The following is a 19,830-nucleotide window of genomic DNA, read 5'->3' as shown; positions in this document are numbered from 1 at the left end:
CGTTTACCTGTTGGTGGGGTCCAGCATGCTTCTGCCTTGGTGTTTGTGCCAGCTGCAGCTCAGCACTGGGAAACCCTCCCAGGAAAGCTCTTCATTCAGAGGAAGTGATTGCATTGCCCTCTCCCCCCCCCGCTGTGTGTTACGTGACAGGGCTGGCTTGTGTCCCTCCTGCCACCAGCCGGGGTGAATGGCTTTGACCCGCTGTGAGTGGGTAGGTGGTGTGCACATGGGCACAGGCTCCCTGCGTGCCAGCACCCCAGGTCAGTGCTACAGCTCCTGGCTTTCATGCACAACTTCAAAGAAGGGGCAAGAGTTTGTCAACAGTAACCACTATATTTTATGTGTGTGCATGTCAGTGCAGCATGCACGCGTGCTTGCACCTCTCCAGCTTGTCTCCACCACAGTCAGGTTTGTAGTTGAGCCACAGCCCAAAATCTGCCCCACTAGCGGTTATAGCCCCAGGGACTGCCTCATTTCTTTGCGCTACAAAGTGAGCTGTAGCCACAGGGAAGGCAAGCAGGACCTGGCTTCACCACCACCACTGCCAGAGAGTAGTGTTCATGCCGGAATATAGCTGTGCCACTCAATTTGCACTTTCCACCCACGTGTGTCTGTATAACCTGTGTTACCAGCTTCCCCCAAACACTAGCCAGGTTTAAAGCTAAACCGAGGCTTATTTAGCATGCCTTAAAGTCAGACTTTTAGTTGGAAGACTACAAACAGCTATAAAAAGTAAATAAATTATAACATTCACTCTTAGATTAAATGTAAATTTCATTGCATAGTGCTAAAGCATCTCTCAGCTAGGTTCCCCTGGCAATGGTGAAGTACAAAAACTAAGCCCCCCATGTCTCCCTGCCTGGCAGATAACTTTTCCCCTCTATACTGGAATAAATTATGCAGCTCCAGCTGCTTGTGCATACAGCAGGCAGGATGAGGGAACAAGGTTAACAGCTTGCTCAAGTCCAGATCCTCTGTCCCTGACAGCCAGAGAAGCCACCCTCTCCGCTTCTCAGCTGCAGAGAGAAATTCCTGGGCAGCCCAGCTGCAGGGAGACGCCAGTGGCTGCTTGGTGAGTGGCAACGGGAGGGAGCTGCCCGCACACGCACCCGCACGCTGCTCCACTGCACCTACAGCACGGTGGTTTCTATATTCGTGATGCCAGCGTCCTTTGCCATGGCAGAGAAGACGCCCTCCTTCTTGAGCAGCTCCTCGGGGCTGTCGTACTCCACAATCCTCCCGGCCTGCAGCACCATCACCCTGGCAGCAGGGAACAAGAAGGTCTCAGCTCCCGGGATCCGGGATCCGAGCCAGTGACACTGCTGGCACCAGCACTGCAGCCCCACCGACCCTCACTCCTATTGCCACATTTTCCGGTTCACCTCTCAGCACTGAGGCGAGGGCACAGCTCTCCTCCCTGTGCTGGTGGGGTGACACACACAAGGTGTTAACAACTCCTCTATGGCCTGTTGCTGTAAAGAAGGATCCCAAACAATGTTTCTCCCTACAAAGGCATAACTACCGCATGGCCACCTTTCCCATTCTTCTATCCTACTCCCCTAGAAGCTCTGTATATTGCTGTCCCAGGCACTGCATCTCCCCTGACCCTCTGGCTCCATCCTTGCCTTTGCTGCTGGCCACCTCTTGCCCCAACCTTGGAGTCCAGAGCCCCATTGCCCTTGCCCCACGGTACCTGTTGCTGTCCATGATGGTGTGGAGGCGGTGGGCGATAGTAAGGACAGTGCAGTCAACAAACTCGCTCCGGATCGTTGTCTGGATTAAATGGTCAGTTTCCAGATCTACAGCTGCTGTCGCTTCGTCCAGGATGAGGATCTTGGCTTTGCGGAGAAGGGCCCGGGCCAGGCACACCAGCTGCCTCTGCCCAACACTAGGATGAGGTGGGGAACATGAGTTACCTGGCAGATACCAGCAGGGCTTCTGCAAGCCTGCTGCCACATGCTGCCCTGACCCCAGCACTGTGCCTGCCCAAGCTGATCATCTCCCACCCTGAGCATCATGTCCCTCAGCATCTTGCTCTCTGGGCCACCGTGGAAGGGTTGGCTCACCCTGGCTCCTTGACAGCCCTGACTCTTGGACCATTTTCTCCTACCTTCAGTCCCAGAAACTTATGTGCCCTCATCCCTGGACAGCCACTCTGCTGGAGGCTGCTGTTCAGGCTGGTCCCTGGGACCAGGGGAAGGGAGGGAAGCTGGGCATGCCACCACTCCTCCGCTCACCTCAGGTTCTCCCCTCCCTCGCTCACAAGATGCAGCAGCCCCTCAGGAAGGTCTTGCACGTATGTCTTCAGGTGGGCCAGCTCGAGGGCCTTCCAGACCTCCTCATCTGTGTACTGGTCAAAGGGGTCCAGGTTCATCCGCAGGGTGCCAGTAAAGAGCACAGGGTCCTGCCAGCGACAGCACCGTGTTCAGCCATGCTGCGGCCATTAGCAGGGCTGAATGTAGCTGCTGTAGCTGCTCCAGGCTCCTGAGTTTGGCCACAGCTTGCCCGCCATGCTGCCTGCAGCTGGGCTGGGGAGGTGGTGACGGCATGCGCATAGGTCCTTGGACTCTCCACAGCACCCAGGGATGCTCTAAGGGTGATGCTTCGCCCCAGGAACAGAGCCTGGGGAGGATGTGCAGCAATGGAACATGGGCAGGTGGGGTCAGCTCACCTGGGGGATGATGGTGAGGTTCTGGCGCAGGTCATGGAGGCCAATTGTCGCTATATCTACCTCGTCGATGATGATCGTCCCTCCAGCAGCCTCCAGCACCCGGAAGAGGCAGTTGGTGAGGGAGGATTTTCCAGCTCCGGTCCGGCCCACAACCCCAACCTGTGGAAGCAGCTATTTAGACCAGCTGACAGGGTTGAAGAAAACAGGACAGCTGCTCTCCATCTTGGTCTGGTAGGTCTTCTTGCGCTGCATCTGCAATCACCATCTCCCAGACTGTGTCCTTTGGTCCCTGCCCTGCAGCTCATCCCAAGGAGCCATGTCCCATCACCATCCCTCCCCAGCCCACCGACTGAAGCTAAGAGGACAGAAACAACTCTAACACCGTGTCAGTATGAAAATGGTGTAGTGAGGGCAGATGCAGAGGCCCTCACCTTCTCAGTGCTCCCAATATTGCAGGTGATCCCCTGAAGAACCAGCTCCAGTTCAGGTCGGTAACGAACTTTGTAGTCGACAAACTGGATCTCACCTTTGCTGGGCCAGCCGCGGGGTGGACGCTTTTTTGTCACCCATGGAGCCTGGGGGCACAGGAGCGTTAGGAGGGTTGCACCCTGCAATGCTGACTAGCACCAAGCTGTGCAGCAGGTGTTTGCCTGGACCCTGGTCTCCTCACCTCGTTCTTCACCTTCGTGTACTCGTGTACCCGCTCCACAGCCACAATGTTCGTCTCCAGCTCCGAAGACGTCCGCACCAGCCAGTTCAATGTCTGGGTCACCTACGTGGCAGAGCCAGAGGATGCTCAGTGGGACCCAGGAACAGCCACCTCCCACCTCAGCTCAGGAACTCAGCCTGGGCATGAGCATCCCTGGCCTGGCCCCTAACTCTCCACTCTCCAGCCACAGCCCCTTCTCCCCAGCACTTCAAGAGCTTTGCTGCAGCATCTGTGATCCACAGCAGGAACGTGCGCCTCTCTATGGTAGCAAGCATCCCCCTCACACTGGGGTATGTGCTATCCTGGCTCCATTCCAGCTCCCCACGTGATGGGGCACCCCACGTGATCCCCCCTCCATGGACCAGAGCTGGAGGCAAGGCAGCATCCTGCAGCCAGCCCAGAGCCATCAGGGTGTTGCTCCTAGAAACAGCCCTGCCCTGGAATAACAAAAAGCTTTTATTGACTCACGTTGAGGGCAGAGGAGACAGAAAGACCCACGATGCCACCGTCCAAAGTGCCCTTTGAAATCACAGCTAGAAGTGCAGAGAAGAAGACCACCAGGCTTCCAACGAACTCCAGTCGGATGGCCAGCCACCTGCACCGGGAGAGCGTGGCTGAGGAGCAGTGGGAGAGGCATCTGCCTGTGCCCAACACAGGGCCGACCAGCGAGACCAGCTCCCCACCAGCATCCCTGCACACCCAGCCCTGCACCCCATGCTGTACACGTGGTACCCACACCTACACAGCATGTGATCTATAGCCAATTCTGCAAGCAGGTTAATTTTATCTATCAGCCCCTGTGTCTCACACATAATCTCCTGTGCTGGTGATGCCATGTATCTGAGGAGCCACAACTGTACAACCCTCACACACAGCGTATCTACCCAATAACACGTCACCACCAGATACCGCCCCCATCGCGCTCCCACCTGTCCTGGAGCATCCGCCTCTTCCCAGAACCCACCAAGAGCATCTTGGCCCTTGACAGTGCAGCTCACCCTGCCCAGGCTCTGGACACTTCCAGGGGGCCACACCCTGGCTTTCAAAATCACCATTCCCACAGATGTTGTCCCTATCCCAAGCTCCTCCAGTTCCTACACAGACCCACACTCATGAGATCAAGAGGGAGGACTGCAGCATCTCAGGGACCTCCCTCTGGACCCAGAAGCCCCTGGGCAGAGGTGCTGCAGGCTGTGCTGTGGCATAAGGAGTAAAATTCACCTATTTGAAATTATCCATGAGTAAACACTTTTCTGATTGATGTCCATGGTGCTCTCATTTTGCTGCAGGAACCGTTCTTGGTGTCCATAGGCTCGGATCACGGAAAGGCCAGACACTGTCTCCCCAAAGTGGGAGTAGATGGGTGATCTAGTTACAGAGTCCAGACGCCGTAGCTGGCGTGATGTGGAGATATAGAAGCGCTGAAATGAGGGACACAGCTTGGTTACCAACGCAAAGCCCAGCAGCAACAAAGACACTGCTCTAAGCAGTGCTCTCAAGCCCTGGTTACTCACCAGCACAAAATAGTAGAAGGCGCTCAAGGGAATGATAACAAGAGCAAAGAATGGGGTGGCCAGGGTGATCATGAGCAATGTGCTAATGATGGCCATGAAACAGGAGAGCCAGCTGCGGAAGGACATGGGAATGGTCTCATCTATCGTGAAGATGTCCTGGAGCATACAAAGAAGTAGGGGGAAACAGTCAGTGACCCAAGGGAGAGGGAGAAGCCCAAAGGCTCCACACATACAGGGCTCCTACACACTCACGTGGTAACACGGTGCCAGACACTTGCAAAAATATTGGATGACACTGCATTGGTGTTAGGGTCACAACCCCATTTAGGGCTAAGCTCTTAGCTTGGGAACGGCTGACTTAACAGAGTTTTCTATAATATTCTCCTGTAGCATGGACCAGCTTTGGGAACTGCATCTTCATCTGGACCCAGGATGCAGGGGCAGGAATTGAAGCAGAAGGAGGGACAGGGCTGACCACAGGTCCATGGGGTCATCATCCCTCTCCTAGCTGGGCACCACATACTCCCTCATCTCAGAGTAAACTCAGCACGTCCATAGGCTTGATCTTAAGAGATATTTTTATTCCCAAAAATCAAGAGATGTCACCAAAGGACAAGTGGAGTTGTTGCACACTTGAAACTATCTGTCTGTATTTTCTCTCCTTTCTCATTTTCTCTTTGTTTTATGAGTCTCATTTACAGAGCAAAGACTGTATATTTTGCTGAAAGTCCCTAACCGGAAGGACATGAGCTCTAGGCTCCTGCCTCTTTTGGTAATCTGCTTTGGACCCTCTTCAGTTTCTCCACATCCTTCTTGACCAGGTGGCCCCAAAACAATACCCAGGTGTGGCCTCCCCAGCACTGAGCAGAGGAGGTAATAACTTCCTGTGATCTACTGGCCGCTCTCCTCCTAGTATAGCCCAGGGTGTGGTTGACCTCACAGTCAGCCTTGCATCCACCATGCCCTTCTGGTCCCTTCCAGGCCCTGATCAGGGCTCATCTGTGCAGTGCTGAACAGCAACAGGGTTATGCCACCACCCAGCGCTCTCCAGACCTGCTGGAACAAACACCTCCTCCATGTTGGGGCTGTTCTCTTACCTTGGCAAACCGATTCACAATGCGACCAGTTGGAGTCGTGTCAAAAAAGCTCATGGGCGCACGCAGGATGTTGCTGAGCAGTTGCTGATGCATAAGCCGGGAGGCCCGCATGGCGCCCTGAGCAGACAGGATGGTTGCAAAGAGCAGGAAGAGAGCTGCAAGGAGAGCACAGAGCGGTCATCACCAGCTCATGGTGACACTGGCCGCAGGCACCCTTTGGCTCAAAGGACACACCAAGCAGCTCCAAGCCAGCAGCTCCTCAGCAAGCTACTGAGAGAGTCCTGCATCCCCACGTTCTTGGGAGGCCCCAGTAACTGTGTCCCACCACAGCAGAAGAACATTAACCCTTTTGGAAAACCTTGGGCCATGGCACTATCTCCAGACTGGTTAAGGACAGTGATCTTCAACCTAAGGGGGCAACATAGACTTCTTGGGACAATTTACGTGGGCTTCATATCTGTCTGATATCTGTCCGCAGTTAAGCCAGGAGCAGGGGGGAAGGCAGCAGCAGGCAGATGGACAGAGTGCTGCTCCTTGCTACACTGCTGGCTGCAGGCCTTGCAAGCCATATCCCTTCTGGGCCACGCAGCTGAGGTGAGCAGGATCCCCTGTGCTCCCATGCTCACCTTGTGACACCCCCAGCGCCCCAAAGACACCGATCCGCAGGTCTCGCTGCTCCACAGGATAGGTCTGGTTCAGGTAGTGCTGTGCATCGTTAGTCCAGGCACTGAGCCACAGGTTGGTCCCCACGAAGGCGACGTACTGTCCAACATAGCCCATGGCAACCCAGAAAGAATACCACAAGCCAACAGCACGCAGGTACCGCAGGTACATGGAGAACTTCACCTGTGGACCAGTTCAGCCCATCACCACTGTCCCGCAAACCGTGTCCAAGGACACCCAGCACAGCCTTGGGACTCCCGCCTCGCTGCCCACAGTGCTCCCCTCCACCACCTTGCCCACCAGCCCCAGGCAGCTCTGTCCCCTTCGGTGCCTCTTGGCTGCAATGGGGCCGCAGACACCCAGCACCAGCTTCTCTGAGCCACAGCCAGGGTCTTCTAGCACTGAGCCAAGGCAGCACAGTGCCCACTCCATCCCTCCTCCTCACCTTGCCGGTTTCCACAGCTTCTTTCTCAATCAGTTGCTGGCCCTTCAGCTTCTTGGGGGGCTCCTCCTGGGCCTTCTTCCAGGAACTGGTGCTGCTTTTACTAAGGCTGCAGGGAGGTGATGGGCATGGTTAGTCACAGGGTGCTGGATGGGTCCTTGTCCTGGTTTCAGCTGGGATAGAGTTAATTTTCTTACTAGCAGCTGGCATAGTGCTGTGTTTTGGATTTGGGATGAGAATAATGTTGATAACACACTAATATTTTAGTTGTTGCCAAGCAGTCAAGGACTTTTCAGCTTCTCATGCCCTGCCAACGAGGAGGCTGGGGGTGCCCAAGAAGCTGGGAGGGGACACAGCCAGGACAGCTGACCCAAACTCGCCACAGGGATATTCCATACCATATGACGTCATGCTCAGTATATAACTGGGAGGTGGGCTGGGAGGCAGATCAGCTTGAGAACTAGCTGAGCATCAGCTTTGGGTGGTGAGCAATTGTGCTGTGCATCACTTGTTTTGTATATTCTTTTATCATTATTATTACTATTATTATTTTCTTCCTTTCCTGCCCTATTAAAATGTCTTTATCTCAATCCCCAAGTTTTACCTTTTTTCTTTTCAATTCTCTCCCCCATCCCACTGAGGGAGAGTGAGCGAATGGCTGTGTGGTTGTTTCAGCTGCCTGCCAGGTTAAACCACAACAGTTCTACTCTCCTGGGGTCCATCCCCATGCTGCACTGGCACTCCAGTGCCAGAGCCCTCTGGGAAATAATGTCCTAACTGGGGCAGCTTTGAATGAGCCCTCTGGAAGCCCTACGCATTTGCATTCATGAAATCATAGCCCTCATCCCCAAAAGCAGAACCAGCCACCAGCACGAGTTTCAGGGAAGACCATAGAGTAAGGCTGAGACACACTAATGTGAGTAAAGGCAAGATCAGATGCTCCTGACCCAGCCCAGCTGGTGGTAGGAGCAGATAGGGAGGCTCTCAGGCATAACACCCCTGGGAAGCCCCCAGACCCCTGTCTCCAAGGGAGCAGTGCAGGGGGCAGGGGAGAGAGCTGATGAGAGCTCAGATCAAGTCCCACCTGCGACTGAACTCTCTCTGATGGATGCTGGCCTCTCGCTTCAGGGTCATGGTCACCACATCATCAGGGCCCTCCTCCACACAAGGTTCAATGTCTTCATCACCCTGCTCTTCATCCCCAGCTAAGGCAACAGCTACAAGCACAGGGATGAGGAAAGGTAGGGTCAGGCACTGAGGACAGAGCAGATCCCATGCACCACACCTCTGCTGCATCCAGCTCCACCCCGCTCCCCAGGCCCAGGCTGTGTCCTACCACCACACATTGCACCTTCTCCAACCCTGCTGCAAGCCCAATACAGCTGGAGGAGGAAGAAATCCATTGTGCTGAAGGGAGAACAGACAGGGGACATAGGGCTAAAGGTCTGCGTGGAGGCAGTCCCTGCTGCTGACTTATCCCAGTACCACCGGTGGGACCTCAAGGGGAGATGTGTTACTTTAGTAGGTGCAAGATCTGGAAGGTCATGGCACTCCAGGTCAGGAGCATCTCTTTAAGCAGATGGAGATGAGCCCTGTGGGGATGGACTGGGAATAGCCAGGCTGGACAACTGGGCTGAGCCCAGGCAGGGTGAGCATCCACCTGCCCTGACACCACTTCTCCCCATAGCACTGGAGGACCTGATAAAGATGAAATGTTATCCAGCAGCATCTTTCAAATAAACCAAAGGACCTTTTTCACCCCAGCATCACTAAGGTATGGAGCCTGTTGCCACAGAAGATTATGGGACCCATAAACAAAAATGAACTAAAAATGGAGTGAAAAAATTAAACAGGTCCTTTGCTGGCTGTTCAACACAATGTCTGGATGCAAATCTTAGGCAGAAAGTCCTTGTGCTGCTGATTGCCAGAAGCTGGGAAGGATTCACAGCAGCCACCACTGGTGCCTGGGCTGGATAGAGCCAGGTCAGACCGAGGGAGCAGATCATGGGGTTTTCACATCCCCAGGACACACACACAGCCCCTCTAACTGCCGCAGCCCCGTTGCACTCCCAGTACCTGTGGTATTTTTCTCTGAAGCATCCTCCTCCTGGCTGCCATACAAGTTCAGGAACTGGGCAAAGGCCCCCCTGTTTGCAAGCAGGGTGCTATAGGAGCCGTGCTCAGACACCGCTCCTGCCACCAGCACCACGATGTTATCAACCTGGGGCAGGAAACTGACACTGTGTGTCACCAAGATCCGTGTCTGCAACAAAGTGGTTGCAGGGTAGTGAGCATCAGAGCACCCCTCGCCCCCCACCCATGGGCCTGTAGGCTTTCCGTCCCCTGCTTGGGGACCTCTCTTCTTATCACTGCCCGGCTATGGAGACACAGGGCACCCCTCTGGGGAACCGTGAGGCCTCTCCTGCCTGCTGCAGCCACAATGAAAGCCACAGGACCCCTCTCTATCCCAAGCAAGCAACCTCAGACTTCCATGGATGGTCAACATCGTGCCAGTGCCATTCCTGCCTGGCCAGGCGGTGGGGAGGAGGGCACAGGCACTCACCTTCTTTTGCAGCAGCCCTTTTGGTCCCAGCACGTGCTCGAAAAGGTACTTGCCGACGTGAGCATCTACGGCAGACAACGGGTCATCCAGGATGTAGATGTCTGCGTTGCTGTACACTGCCCGGGCCAGGCTGACTCGCTGCTTCTGGCCCCCACTCAGGTTAATGCCCTGGAAGGGAAGGGACATCTCTGAGCACTGGGCTGGCACCAGGCAACAGCCCTGTCCTCTGCTGCAGGTGCTATGGGAAACCCATAGTGCCCTGGACTGATACCTTCTCTCCAATCTCTGTCTGGTCACCTGCAGGCAGCAGTTCCAGGTCTTGAAGGAGGGCACAGGCTTTGATGACCTGCTGATACCTGGCTTCATCCAGTTCTGACCCAAAAAGGATGTTGTCTTTCAGCGTGGCATTCTGGATCCAGGCCTGCTGAGGGACGTAAGCCAGCGAGCCCTGGAAAGAGAGACACAAGAACACTGCCATCTTCTGCAGTTTGTCCTTGTCCTGAGCCACCGCACCAGTCCTGCCCTGCTGCCACCCTGCTGAGCTCCCATGCAGCCCCACAGCCCCCCATGCCAGCTCCTCTCACCTGGATGTTGATGTGTCCCTTGATATTCTCCATCTCCCCAAGCATGGCTGACACCAGTGAAGATTTGCCTGAGCCCACAGTCCCCACCACAGCCACCAGGCTCCCAGGCGCGATGTCCAGGGTGACACTGCAAAGACATGAGGGCTGAGGAAGCAGCACTGCCAGGTCACTTACCAACTCCTGCATGGGACCAGCCCGGAGCAGTGTCTCTGGGGCACTCTCCTCTAGCAGCACTGAGAGGTGACTGCCATCCCCAACTAACAACAGAGAGAGACTCCGTCTCCCCACCCAAATGCCCCCAACATGGCGCAGAGCACTCACTCTCTTATCACAGCGTTGCCATCCTGCTCCCAGGCAAAGGTGGCCTCTGAGAAACGCACAGCGCTGCCTGCCAGCAGAGAGATGTACCTCAGGGCTCAGAGACCCACAGTTGGGCCACCCCGTGCCCCACAGGGACTAAACCTGGAGGTTCACCTACCTGCAATGGGGTTGTGGTGGATAGCTGAGGTATCCAGGTCTTCTCCGCCCAAGTAGCGCTCCAGCCTCTTAGTTGACACACTGGTCTGCCATGGCAGAAAAAGGATGGCATGTGGGCATGGGGCGCAGCTGGGTGGGCTGGCAGGAGCCCCGTAAGCAGAGCACCCCGTACACACAGCCCCCAAGCACCAGCCTCTGAGCTCCAAGTCTGTGTAACGTCTGTGAGTCCTGTCCCACCCCACTGCCAGCCAGCATCAGTAGAGTCCTGTGCACTGACCCCTGGCTGTCCAAAGCCGAGGTCCATCACACACCCGAGCCCCCTGTGCTGGTTTGGGCAGAGGTATCATAAGATCCCCCTGCATGCCCTACCCTATGTGAGGGCTGACCTGCACCAGGGAAGAGAGGACCAAGGGCAGCATGGCCATGGGGAAGCGCAGCACGTTGAAAAGGGAGATGGAAGTAAAGGCCTTCTGTGCATCCAGGATGTTGTTCTCATCCACCAGTACATAGACAGCAAAGCTGGCCAAGGAGACCTAGGACAGATAGCAGGGAAAGCTGGTTGTGTGCAGCCCAGACCCTCATGCTCCTGTAAGACCTCAACAGTGCCTTCCTGCTGGGGGCCTGTTCCCCTCCTACTTCCCTTCTCTTTTGGGCCCCATCTCACCACTCTGATGGGACCCCCTTCCACCACAGCTCTCCTGCCAGCAGTCAGGACCATTCTCCACATCCCAAGCATCTGTCAGCCATCCCCTTCCTCACTGCAGAAGCACTCCAGCTGAGGTTCCCAACCCCACAGAGCCCAACCCTAGCTCTGAAGAAGGGGCAGCTTCCCAGACCCACTGGCACTCACCAGGAAGGGGGCACACGTGAACACGAAGATAGAGATTGACTGCAGGTAACTGAAGTTCAACAAGTCCTTGAGCTCAAGTGCCCGGATCTCATTGACTCGCTTCTCAAATGAGGGCTCCCAGGCAAAAAGCTTCAGGATCTGTGGGATGAGCAGGGTGAGTGGGTGCTGGCCTCACAGGAATGCCCACCTCCACGCTCAGGTGTCTGGTGGCCAGCACCTCCATCACCAGCTCCTGGCTTACTCAGAAGCCTGCTTGGCCACTGCATATCCCCTCTCCTGTCCTGCCCCACGGCTTATAGCACTTCACCACAGCATTCCCACTCCCTCATCCTCAGCTTACAGGTCACTGTCAGCCCCTCTGCCACCATGGCAGCCTGTTCACCACCACTCACCCATCCAGGAAAGCCCCAGAAAACCCTCTCTTGGCTCCCAAGTCTTAGTCCAGGTACCCATAGCTCCTCTCCAGCCAACCTTTCAAAAGGTGAGGAAGCCAAGGGAATTGCAGAGACGGGGGCTTGGCTACTCCAGACACAGGGGCCCGAAGCTAGACTATAACGCTGGTGCTGTAGGGTTATACAGGTGTGCTGCCTCCAGGTACAGTGCACCAAGAAAAGGGATGCCGCAGCTGCCCGGGAGGTCTCCACTCCACTGCTCACCTTGATTCCATTGAGGATTTCACTCATTATTTTCATGCGTTCATCCTTGTTCTTCATGTTTCTCACCTACAAACAGAAGAGGCAGAGGTCACCTAAACCAAACAGCAGCTCACCCTTAGAAATACATCTGAGCTGCCACAGGGAAGGGAAGGGTGGGCTCCAGAGCCCAGAGAAGCCATTCCACAAAGCTGGACCTTGTCTCCCTGGGGCTCTGGACAACCTGGGAAAAAAACAGCACCCTGTAGTCAGATAGAAGCTAGAGCTTTATTTTATGGTTGGTAATATCTCACTTTCAGCCCTCAAGGCTGTACCCAGCCCTGTTCAAGTTCAGCTGTGATGGCAGAACAGGTCTCACCTGCCTCCTGCTCATCTCAGCTGATTGCCCCCCAGCTCAGGCTAGAGACACCCCCAGCCCAAGTCAGATGAACTTCCCAGGCTGTAAAAGATCCACAGCACAACAGGGAAGGGTAGAGGAGTGTGGAAAATGAGTGAGGGGAGCAACAGTGGACCTCAGGAGTGGGAGACCATCTTGCACCCAGCACTGACCTGGATGGTTTTGGCCTTGGCGACCAGGAACGCATTTATGGGGATGAGCAGCACCATGACTGCGATGCCAGCCAGGACAGAGGGGCCCAGCTCTCCCCAGAGAAAGACGATGGACAGGATAATTTGCAGGGGGGATGACCACAGCTGGTGAATGAAGTTGGCCATGTCCATGAACCTCTGAGCATCAGCCGACATCAGATTCACAGTCTCTCCCACCGTGGATTCCTTGCGGGTGGCACTGGACATGGTGAGTGCCTGGAGAGAGAAAGCACAGTCACTGCAGGCCAGTCTGGGAGCAGCCTGGCGCAGAGCAGGGAATTAGCATGGGGCAAACACATCCCTGTGCAGGAATCCCAGCAGCAGCTGCCCTGGGTGTTGCATTGGTCTGAAGAGAAACCTCCCTCAGCCCCTGGTAGTTGTCAAACACACAGCTGCAGCACCCAGGTCCCAGGCAGAACTAGCACCCACAGTGTCCCCAGCACTGAGTGGATGTCCCAAAAGCCAAACTCTCCCTGTGTCTTCCTGGGAAGGTAGGGGCATACACCCTGGTCACCCCGGGCTGATGGGGCAGGGAATGGATGCTGGTATCCCCAGCCCAGCTTGGAGGAAGCCAACAGGGGCGATGACAGGACCATACCAACCTTCTTGTAAATGGCAGCGATGAGACTGGCACGCACGTTTATGCCAAGCTGGAAGCACAAGGTGAAGTACTGCTGCAGGCAGAGGGACTGGATCAGCGCCGTCAGGAAAAGCAGGATGGCATACAGATAGCCTTGCCAGGCAAAGGACTCCTCATCCGACACAAAGGCGATCAGCAGCCTGGAGGGCAGAGTGACCCATGAGACCCCACCCTGCTGAGACAGACCCAGGCAGGATGCTCCAAACCAACGCAGGGACAGCATCCTCACAAGAGGACTGACAGAGATCCTGCCCAGACAGCTGGCTCGACACTCAGCAAGCTGGGGACCCCAGGCACCCCAGGGACACTGTATTTCACATACAGCAGCAGGTCACCTGCGTCAGATCATCCGCAGAGACTGCAGCTCTGCAAAACAAACGGCAGGTCCTGCTGGGCTGAGCTGGACTGACTCATGAAGGGCCCCAAAGAAGAGCCAGGACTGACTCCAAGGAGGGAGCAGGACTGCGTAACAAAGGACGTAGGGAGCAGGGAGTAAGGTATCACCTGTAACAGCTGGCAGCCAGCTCAGATCAATTCTTAAATTAAACTGTAACCCAACACATTCTCAGACCTTTGGTGAGGGCACAAAATGTCCCCAGGGAGTGGGGCTAGGAGAGGTACACATATGGAGATGGTGGGGCTGGATGCAGTACATATAGGGAGGTGGTGGGGCTGGATGCAGTACACATAGGGAGGTGGTGGGGCTGGGTGCAAAGCCAGGACAGGGCAGGGACAGCGAGAAAGGACTCACTTCAGCAGCTGGGGGCTGACAAACACAAGTCCATCGTGCACCAACTTGAAAACCACCGACAGCAGGAGGTTCTGCCAGAAGGTCTTGCACAGGGTTTTCACCAACCAGCCCCTAGGGAAATCCTTGCGAGGGCCAGAGTCCCCTTTGTCCTCCTTCTTCTTCCTCTTCGGCTGCTTCTCCTCCTAGAGGGAAGCCCATACAGAAGTAAAGGAGCTGGTTGTGCAGGCTCCTTGCACCTGGAAGGGTGCTTCCAGGGCAGTGCCACAGCCCTGGTATCCTGAATGAAGCCTTAGCTTTACCCCGTCACGTTCCCTCTCACTGATCTCTGCTCATGTCATACACCCCCAATACTAACACCTTTCTTGTGTAGATGTGCCAAAGACAGCTGTTGCAAACCCCAGACCAGCCTGAGCCGCTCAGGCCAGAAAACAGGCACCTCAGGAAGAATCACAGAGTGATGCTCACTCTGACCTCATTGCTGGGAGGTATCAGGGTTAGGGAAAGACAGAGATAAGGGAGCTCCTTGTACTGCAGACTTGAGAGTGGTTCCTGTCCTTCTGTAGGACAGAAGGATGGAGACTTTCGTGGTCTCTCAAAACACAGGGATCTGCTGAGGACAGGGAAGACCTTGTCATGGGTTCCCCCATCCTTGCTCATGGTCCCGCAGAATCAAAATGGGGAAAACCCAGCAAAGGGGGTGCAGGGAGGTGAGGTGACCCTACTCCCCAAGGCTGGACCTGGATGTCTCAGTCCCATGCAAGGCCAGGAGTGGGAAGGGATTTACCAGCACCAGGATGTCTTGGCTCTGGGCCTTACTCATGTTGTTCCCATGGTCTGGGCCACCTTCCTGACGTCTTTTCTTGCGTTTCCGTTTTTCCAGTTCTGCTTTGGCCTTCCTCACCGCAGTCTTCATGTTCTTCTCCAAAACAGTGTAAATAGCCTGCGTCTTGTCTTTACCTTTCAGTTCCCAGATATCCTCTATCTCCAAGGGCTTGCGATAGCCCTTGAAAACCATGCTGTGGGTCACAGAAATCTCCCCTCAGCAGGTCTCCCACACTAGACCTGAGGGAGAGTCCTTGCTGCAGATGCAGAACCTTCACACCCAGCCTGGCCCTGAGCCCAGGCTGCACAGACTGCACCGAATGTAGTGCCTCTCACGACTAACTCCAAGCAGCCCGTGCCAAGCTGCAGGCTCCCTGAAACAGCACTGGCCCAGCCCTAAACCACCCCAACATTTCACCAGCCCAACCTCCCACAGAGCCCAGCTCACCTGGTGTACCATTCAAAGGTGATGGAGCTCAGGAAGGAGGCTGTCATCTCTGGGTTCTAGGGTACAAAGCAAAGTTGGTACCAAGAGATCGTTGATGCTGAGGGATGGTGTTGACAAGAGCTGACTCAGCACCCCCAGCCATTAAGGAATCCCAAAAGTTTCAAACTGTGCTGGCTCCAGCCCCAGGAACCCCATCTCACAGCCAGAAGCAGCCCTTCTTGGGCACACATGCAGATGCCCCTGTCTGCAGGCTCCAGCTCTTGCTGTGCCCCTTGCTGAAGCCCCCAGACTGCCCTCCCACAGGGACCAGGAGGAGTCTCTGCATGGAGCCCACCCTGCCCCACGCAAAGCCAGCCGGGACATGGTACCCCAAGCCCTCCTGCATGGACCTCACACCTTCTTCATGATTTCCTTTGTTTCTGGGGCAATGTCTGAGAAGCCCGAGACAAGGAAGAGCAGCAGCTGGAGTCCATAGGAGGTGAAGAAAAGGACAAACCGTGGCACATCAGAGATTGGTGCCTGCAGGAATGGAAAGACCAGAGTGACTTTTGGGGTTTATGTCAAGGCCACTTGGCCCTCAGAGACAAGATCCATCCCCAGGACAGCGAACATGGCTGACCCCAACAGGGCAGTGCAAAACTTGCTCTGGGTCCTGGCTCAGCTTCCCTTCGCCACCCCTCCCTGCTTCTCCCTGACCTCCTCCCATAAGTCCATAAAGGGAGAAATTGGCACTGGAGAGCTTATGCCTCCCCAAGGACACAGGACAAATTCAAAGAGCCATTCCTTCTCAGGTCTCTTCTGGTTCTCCAGGGTCCCTAGGGCAGCTGGGACCTCAGTGATACCACTGAGAGCTTGTCAAGAGATGAAGTCTGAAGGGACTTTCTTTGCAGACAGAACAAGACCATGGGGAAGTGCAGAGCTTCCTGCCAAACCCAACCTGCAGGGCTCTCCGGAGGAGCGACTGGAGTGGCAATATCCCACAGAGCAGGGACAGTGTCCAGAAGCAGAAAAGTATCCCCGAGTCTCTGCACAAGCAGAAGCGTCGTGCCTCATGGATCAGCAGGACCAGGAGCTGGTAGAAGGAAAATCAGTCAGTGGTTCAGGTAGGGCTGCAGGACTCTGTTCAGGCTCTAAAGATGCCTTTGGAGCATGATGCCAGCACACATGATCTGCCAGGATTCTCTGCCTTGAAGACACTGAGCTCCCAGTGCCTGAGGTCACTGCCAACCCTGCATAAGCTTCGGAGTTAATTGCACAGGACAAAGGTTTATTTCAGGAATACGTAAAATCAGGCTCCTCATAGGAAAAGTAAGGTCTGAAGACACCCTGACATTACAGCAGGGCACTATTTCTCTTTTTAGCTGTTCTCACCCCAGATTCTCAGATACGCCCAGCTGTGAGGAGTCACACCCTGTCTCCTGCATATTGCTTCCAGACCTGGAATTAAAACCAGATCAGAGACCCAGCAGCGCAACCTCTCTGGGCAGTCCCCTTGGCTTATAATCTCACATGAACTCTGCACGTGAAACTAAATGACATGACAAAATATGAAGAATAGCAAATAGGGGTGTTACTTTTGCTTTTAAGTGTAGCTCCTGAGCGTTATGGCTTTGATAAGACTGTTAGAATATCCCATGTCTCACACAAGATAGCTACAACTTCCATCAAGCTAATAGCCCCTATGTCCTCAGCTTTCTTCTCTGCCTGGGTATCCTGTAACACTTCTCAGCTCTTCACATGAAACTGAGCAGCAACCCATGGGAAGCTGTGAGACATCAGAGCAGCAAGCCACGGTCTGATGTTCACGCTGTGAAACCCATACTGCTGCTACTAAGCCTTCAGCCAGAGAGCTCAGCTACGCTCACAGGCATAGTATCTATCCCAGCTTTAAGGATAAAAGGACAAAGCACCATACTATCAGACACCTGCCCTCAACCTATGGCCCTTGTGCACCACCCACACACGTTCAGGGCTAGTCCCCGCCAATCCTTCAGGCTATGCTTCCCTCGTGGACACGGCTTCCAGCTGATGTCTGTGCTATGGGAAGTTTTCTGCTGCTTGGCCCCACGGTCTCACACTCTGTCTCTTTGGTGACATGCAGCACGTTTACCAGCTGATCCCTTACCCAGGTGGCGATGTACAGGCTGGGGTTTGTGTACCAGACAGCTGGCAGGGGGTCCTGCTCCGTGTCCTCTACAAATGCCAGGGCCAACTCCGCCACTGCTGTCAGCATCAGCAAGGTAGCCAGCACCTGCGGGGAGAGGGGAGTAGGCATGAGAGGAGACCCAGCCCATTGCAAGCACTGGGAAACACTGGGAGACAATGCAGTCAGGTGTAAAAGCACTGTGCCCCATACACCGTTACACCCTTTCCAACCCAAACTTGGCCCAGGAGAGCTTTCTAGGGTGCTGTGAAGCTGCAGCATTTCCATAGGAGCACTGCCATCATTTTAAGCTTGGAGGATAACAGCCCAGCACACACCTCAGCTCTCCCTCCCAGTGCATCCCAGCCCTGTTATCCCCTCTGTCCCAGATATGCTTCATCCTGGGCTCCCCTTTACATTTCTGTCCCAGATGGTGCCCTAGCCCATTGCTCCTTCTCTCCTACACTTCTCATCTCTCCATCCCACACCTGACTCCAGCCCAGCGGCTTTCCACTCACCACCTCTCCATCTGAAGCTGCTCCAGCCTGCCCTCTGTGCCCCCTCAGCCCCACTCTACCTGTTTCATGATGTAGAGTTTGGTCACAGACGATTTCTTGGCTCTGGATTTGCACATGGGCAGGAGCTGCCATGGAGCCAAAATCCAGAAGAAACCAAGAGGGACCCAGACCAGCACAGTCTGCTGGAAGCACACGGGCAGGTCAGCATCTGGACGAGCGAGGAAGGAGACGTTCTGAGGGCAGCAAGGACAGACAGCCAAGTCAGTTGGGATGGCTCGACTCTCATCTGGCTCACAGCACAAGAGCCAGCACTCCTATAGCTCCTGCCCACCCTGCTCCACCCCGTTGCACCCCGAGAGTTCCGTGCAGGGTGTCCCGCGTTCCCAGCTGTGCTGCGGGGCTAAAACAGGACAGGGCTCACTCAGGGAACGATCATTTACACCGTTGTCTTGTGGATACCACCCAGGCAGTGCACAGCGCTCAGTGCCATGGCTGCCCTGGATAAATACCAGAACCTTGGCCGACCGCTGGCAGTTGGGTCCCACTGGCTGAACACACTGTGAGCCTTGGGATCTACTGCCTTCCCCTTCCACCGAGCATCCTGCCCCAAGAACAGGTGATGGGGCGATGCAGCCACTCACCCAAAAGACGGAGCCACAGAACTCCTCCAGGGCTGCCGACATGGCTCAGATGAGAAGAGACGGTGGCTCCTTCCACTCGCTCTGCCTGGCTGTGAGAGTCCGGGGTGGATGCTTGGGACAAAAGTCCCCACACACCCTCAAGTGGTGTTGGGACAAAATCCCTGATGACACACAGTTAATTGTTAACTTGGTGCTATTGTGTAACACCACAGACCAAAGCAGTGACCAAAAGGGCTTTAGGAACTGCACGGGCTCTGGGGAAGTGAGGAGAGGAAGGCCCAAGAAAGAGATGAAAGGGAAGATGAGGAAGCTGCTGTCACAGTCACTGCAGGACACCACAGCTATCGCTCAGAAACCACAGCCTTCACCAGCGCACACCAACCCAGACAGGCTCACATGGACCCGCTAAAGACAACCTGCTTTGGTGCAACAGACCTTTCCTGCCAGAACAAGCCTGCTGAACGCTGACAAAAAGTCCAGCAAAGGCTGGTCCCTCAGGAGCCAAAGACGACAGTACCCTTTTTCTCATGTACCACCCAGCCAGGAGGCCCAGGACACCAGCAGTGCTCCAGGCCTGGGAACTTGCAGCGCCTGGCAGCTGAGCTGACCGCATGCTGCAGCGGTCTTTCTGAGTCCCCAGGATCCAGGTTCCTTTGGCCTGCACAGCCTGGAGACTTTCCCAGCTCTTCTTTTTGCTTCTCTTTCCCACATCGCTGTGTTGTCTGCATGTTACGGCAGCTGGCTGACCACAAAACCCAAAGGAGACTTTGAATCTTCATTCTAAGGCAACCCCCAACCCTCTGAGACAGCCAGAGGACCATTCCCAAGGAGGCTGACTGCCACTAAATCTTCACCCTGCTGCCTAGAAAGGTGGAGGTGTGAGGGCAGATAAGGATGGTGCCACTCTAAGGCTGGAACTGAATTTGCTTTATCATGCATGCTTTTGGGGAGCAGCAGGTAAAAGGGGAAGGTAGGGTGCCTGCGAGGGTTTTGCTGTCTCATTGTTCATGGCATTAGTAGATAGCTCAGAAGTCAAGGGTGATACAATGAGTAATT

General features: G+C 55.0%; 1 protein-coding gene across 1 annotated transcript; it reads right to left on the bottom strand.

Moving 5' to 3' along the window:
• Positions 1-252: 252 nt before the first annotated feature.
• On the bottom strand, positions 253-18,984 carry ABCC2 (ATP binding cassette subfamily C member 2). The gene is made up of 32 exons (XM_054831577.1): positions 18,775-18,984; positions 18,193-18,366; positions 17,598-17,723; positions 16,410-16,544; positions 15,869-15,991; positions 15,473-15,528; positions 14,987-15,218; positions 14,203-14,384; positions 13,414-13,591; positions 12,773-13,027; positions 12,227-12,292; positions 11,571-11,708; positions 11,107-11,253; positions 10,722-10,806; positions 10,565-10,631; positions 10,244-10,370; positions 9,931-10,107; positions 9,660-9,827; positions 9,173-9,359; positions 8,181-8,313; positions 7,100-7,205; positions 6,618-6,837; positions 5,992-6,146; positions 4,895-5,050; positions 4,602-4,801; positions 3,849-3,975; positions 3,342-3,443; positions 3,103-3,246; positions 2,672-2,830; positions 2,238-2,404; positions 1,694-1,888; positions 253-1,260 (listed from the first exon to the last, which is right to left on the bottom strand). The coding sequence occupies exons 1-32, from the start codon at positions 18,814-18,816 to the stop codon at positions 1,131-1,133; spliced, it is 4,659 nt and encodes a 1,552-aa protein (XP_054687552.1). The 5' UTR covers positions 18,817-18,984; the 3' UTR covers positions 253-1,130.
• Between the last annotated feature and the right edge of the window lie 846 nt (positions 18,985-19,830).

Source organism: Grus americana, chromosome 7 (genome assembly GCF_028858705.1).
Source record: "Grus americana isolate bGruAme1 chromosome 7, bGruAme1.mat, whole genome shotgun sequence".
NCBI classification, from domain to species: Eukaryota; Metazoa; Chordata; class Aves; order Gruiformes; family Gruidae; genus Grus; species Grus americana.
Note: the sequence above shows the minus strand (reverse complement) of the source record. Positions and strands in the feature narration are given on the sequence as shown.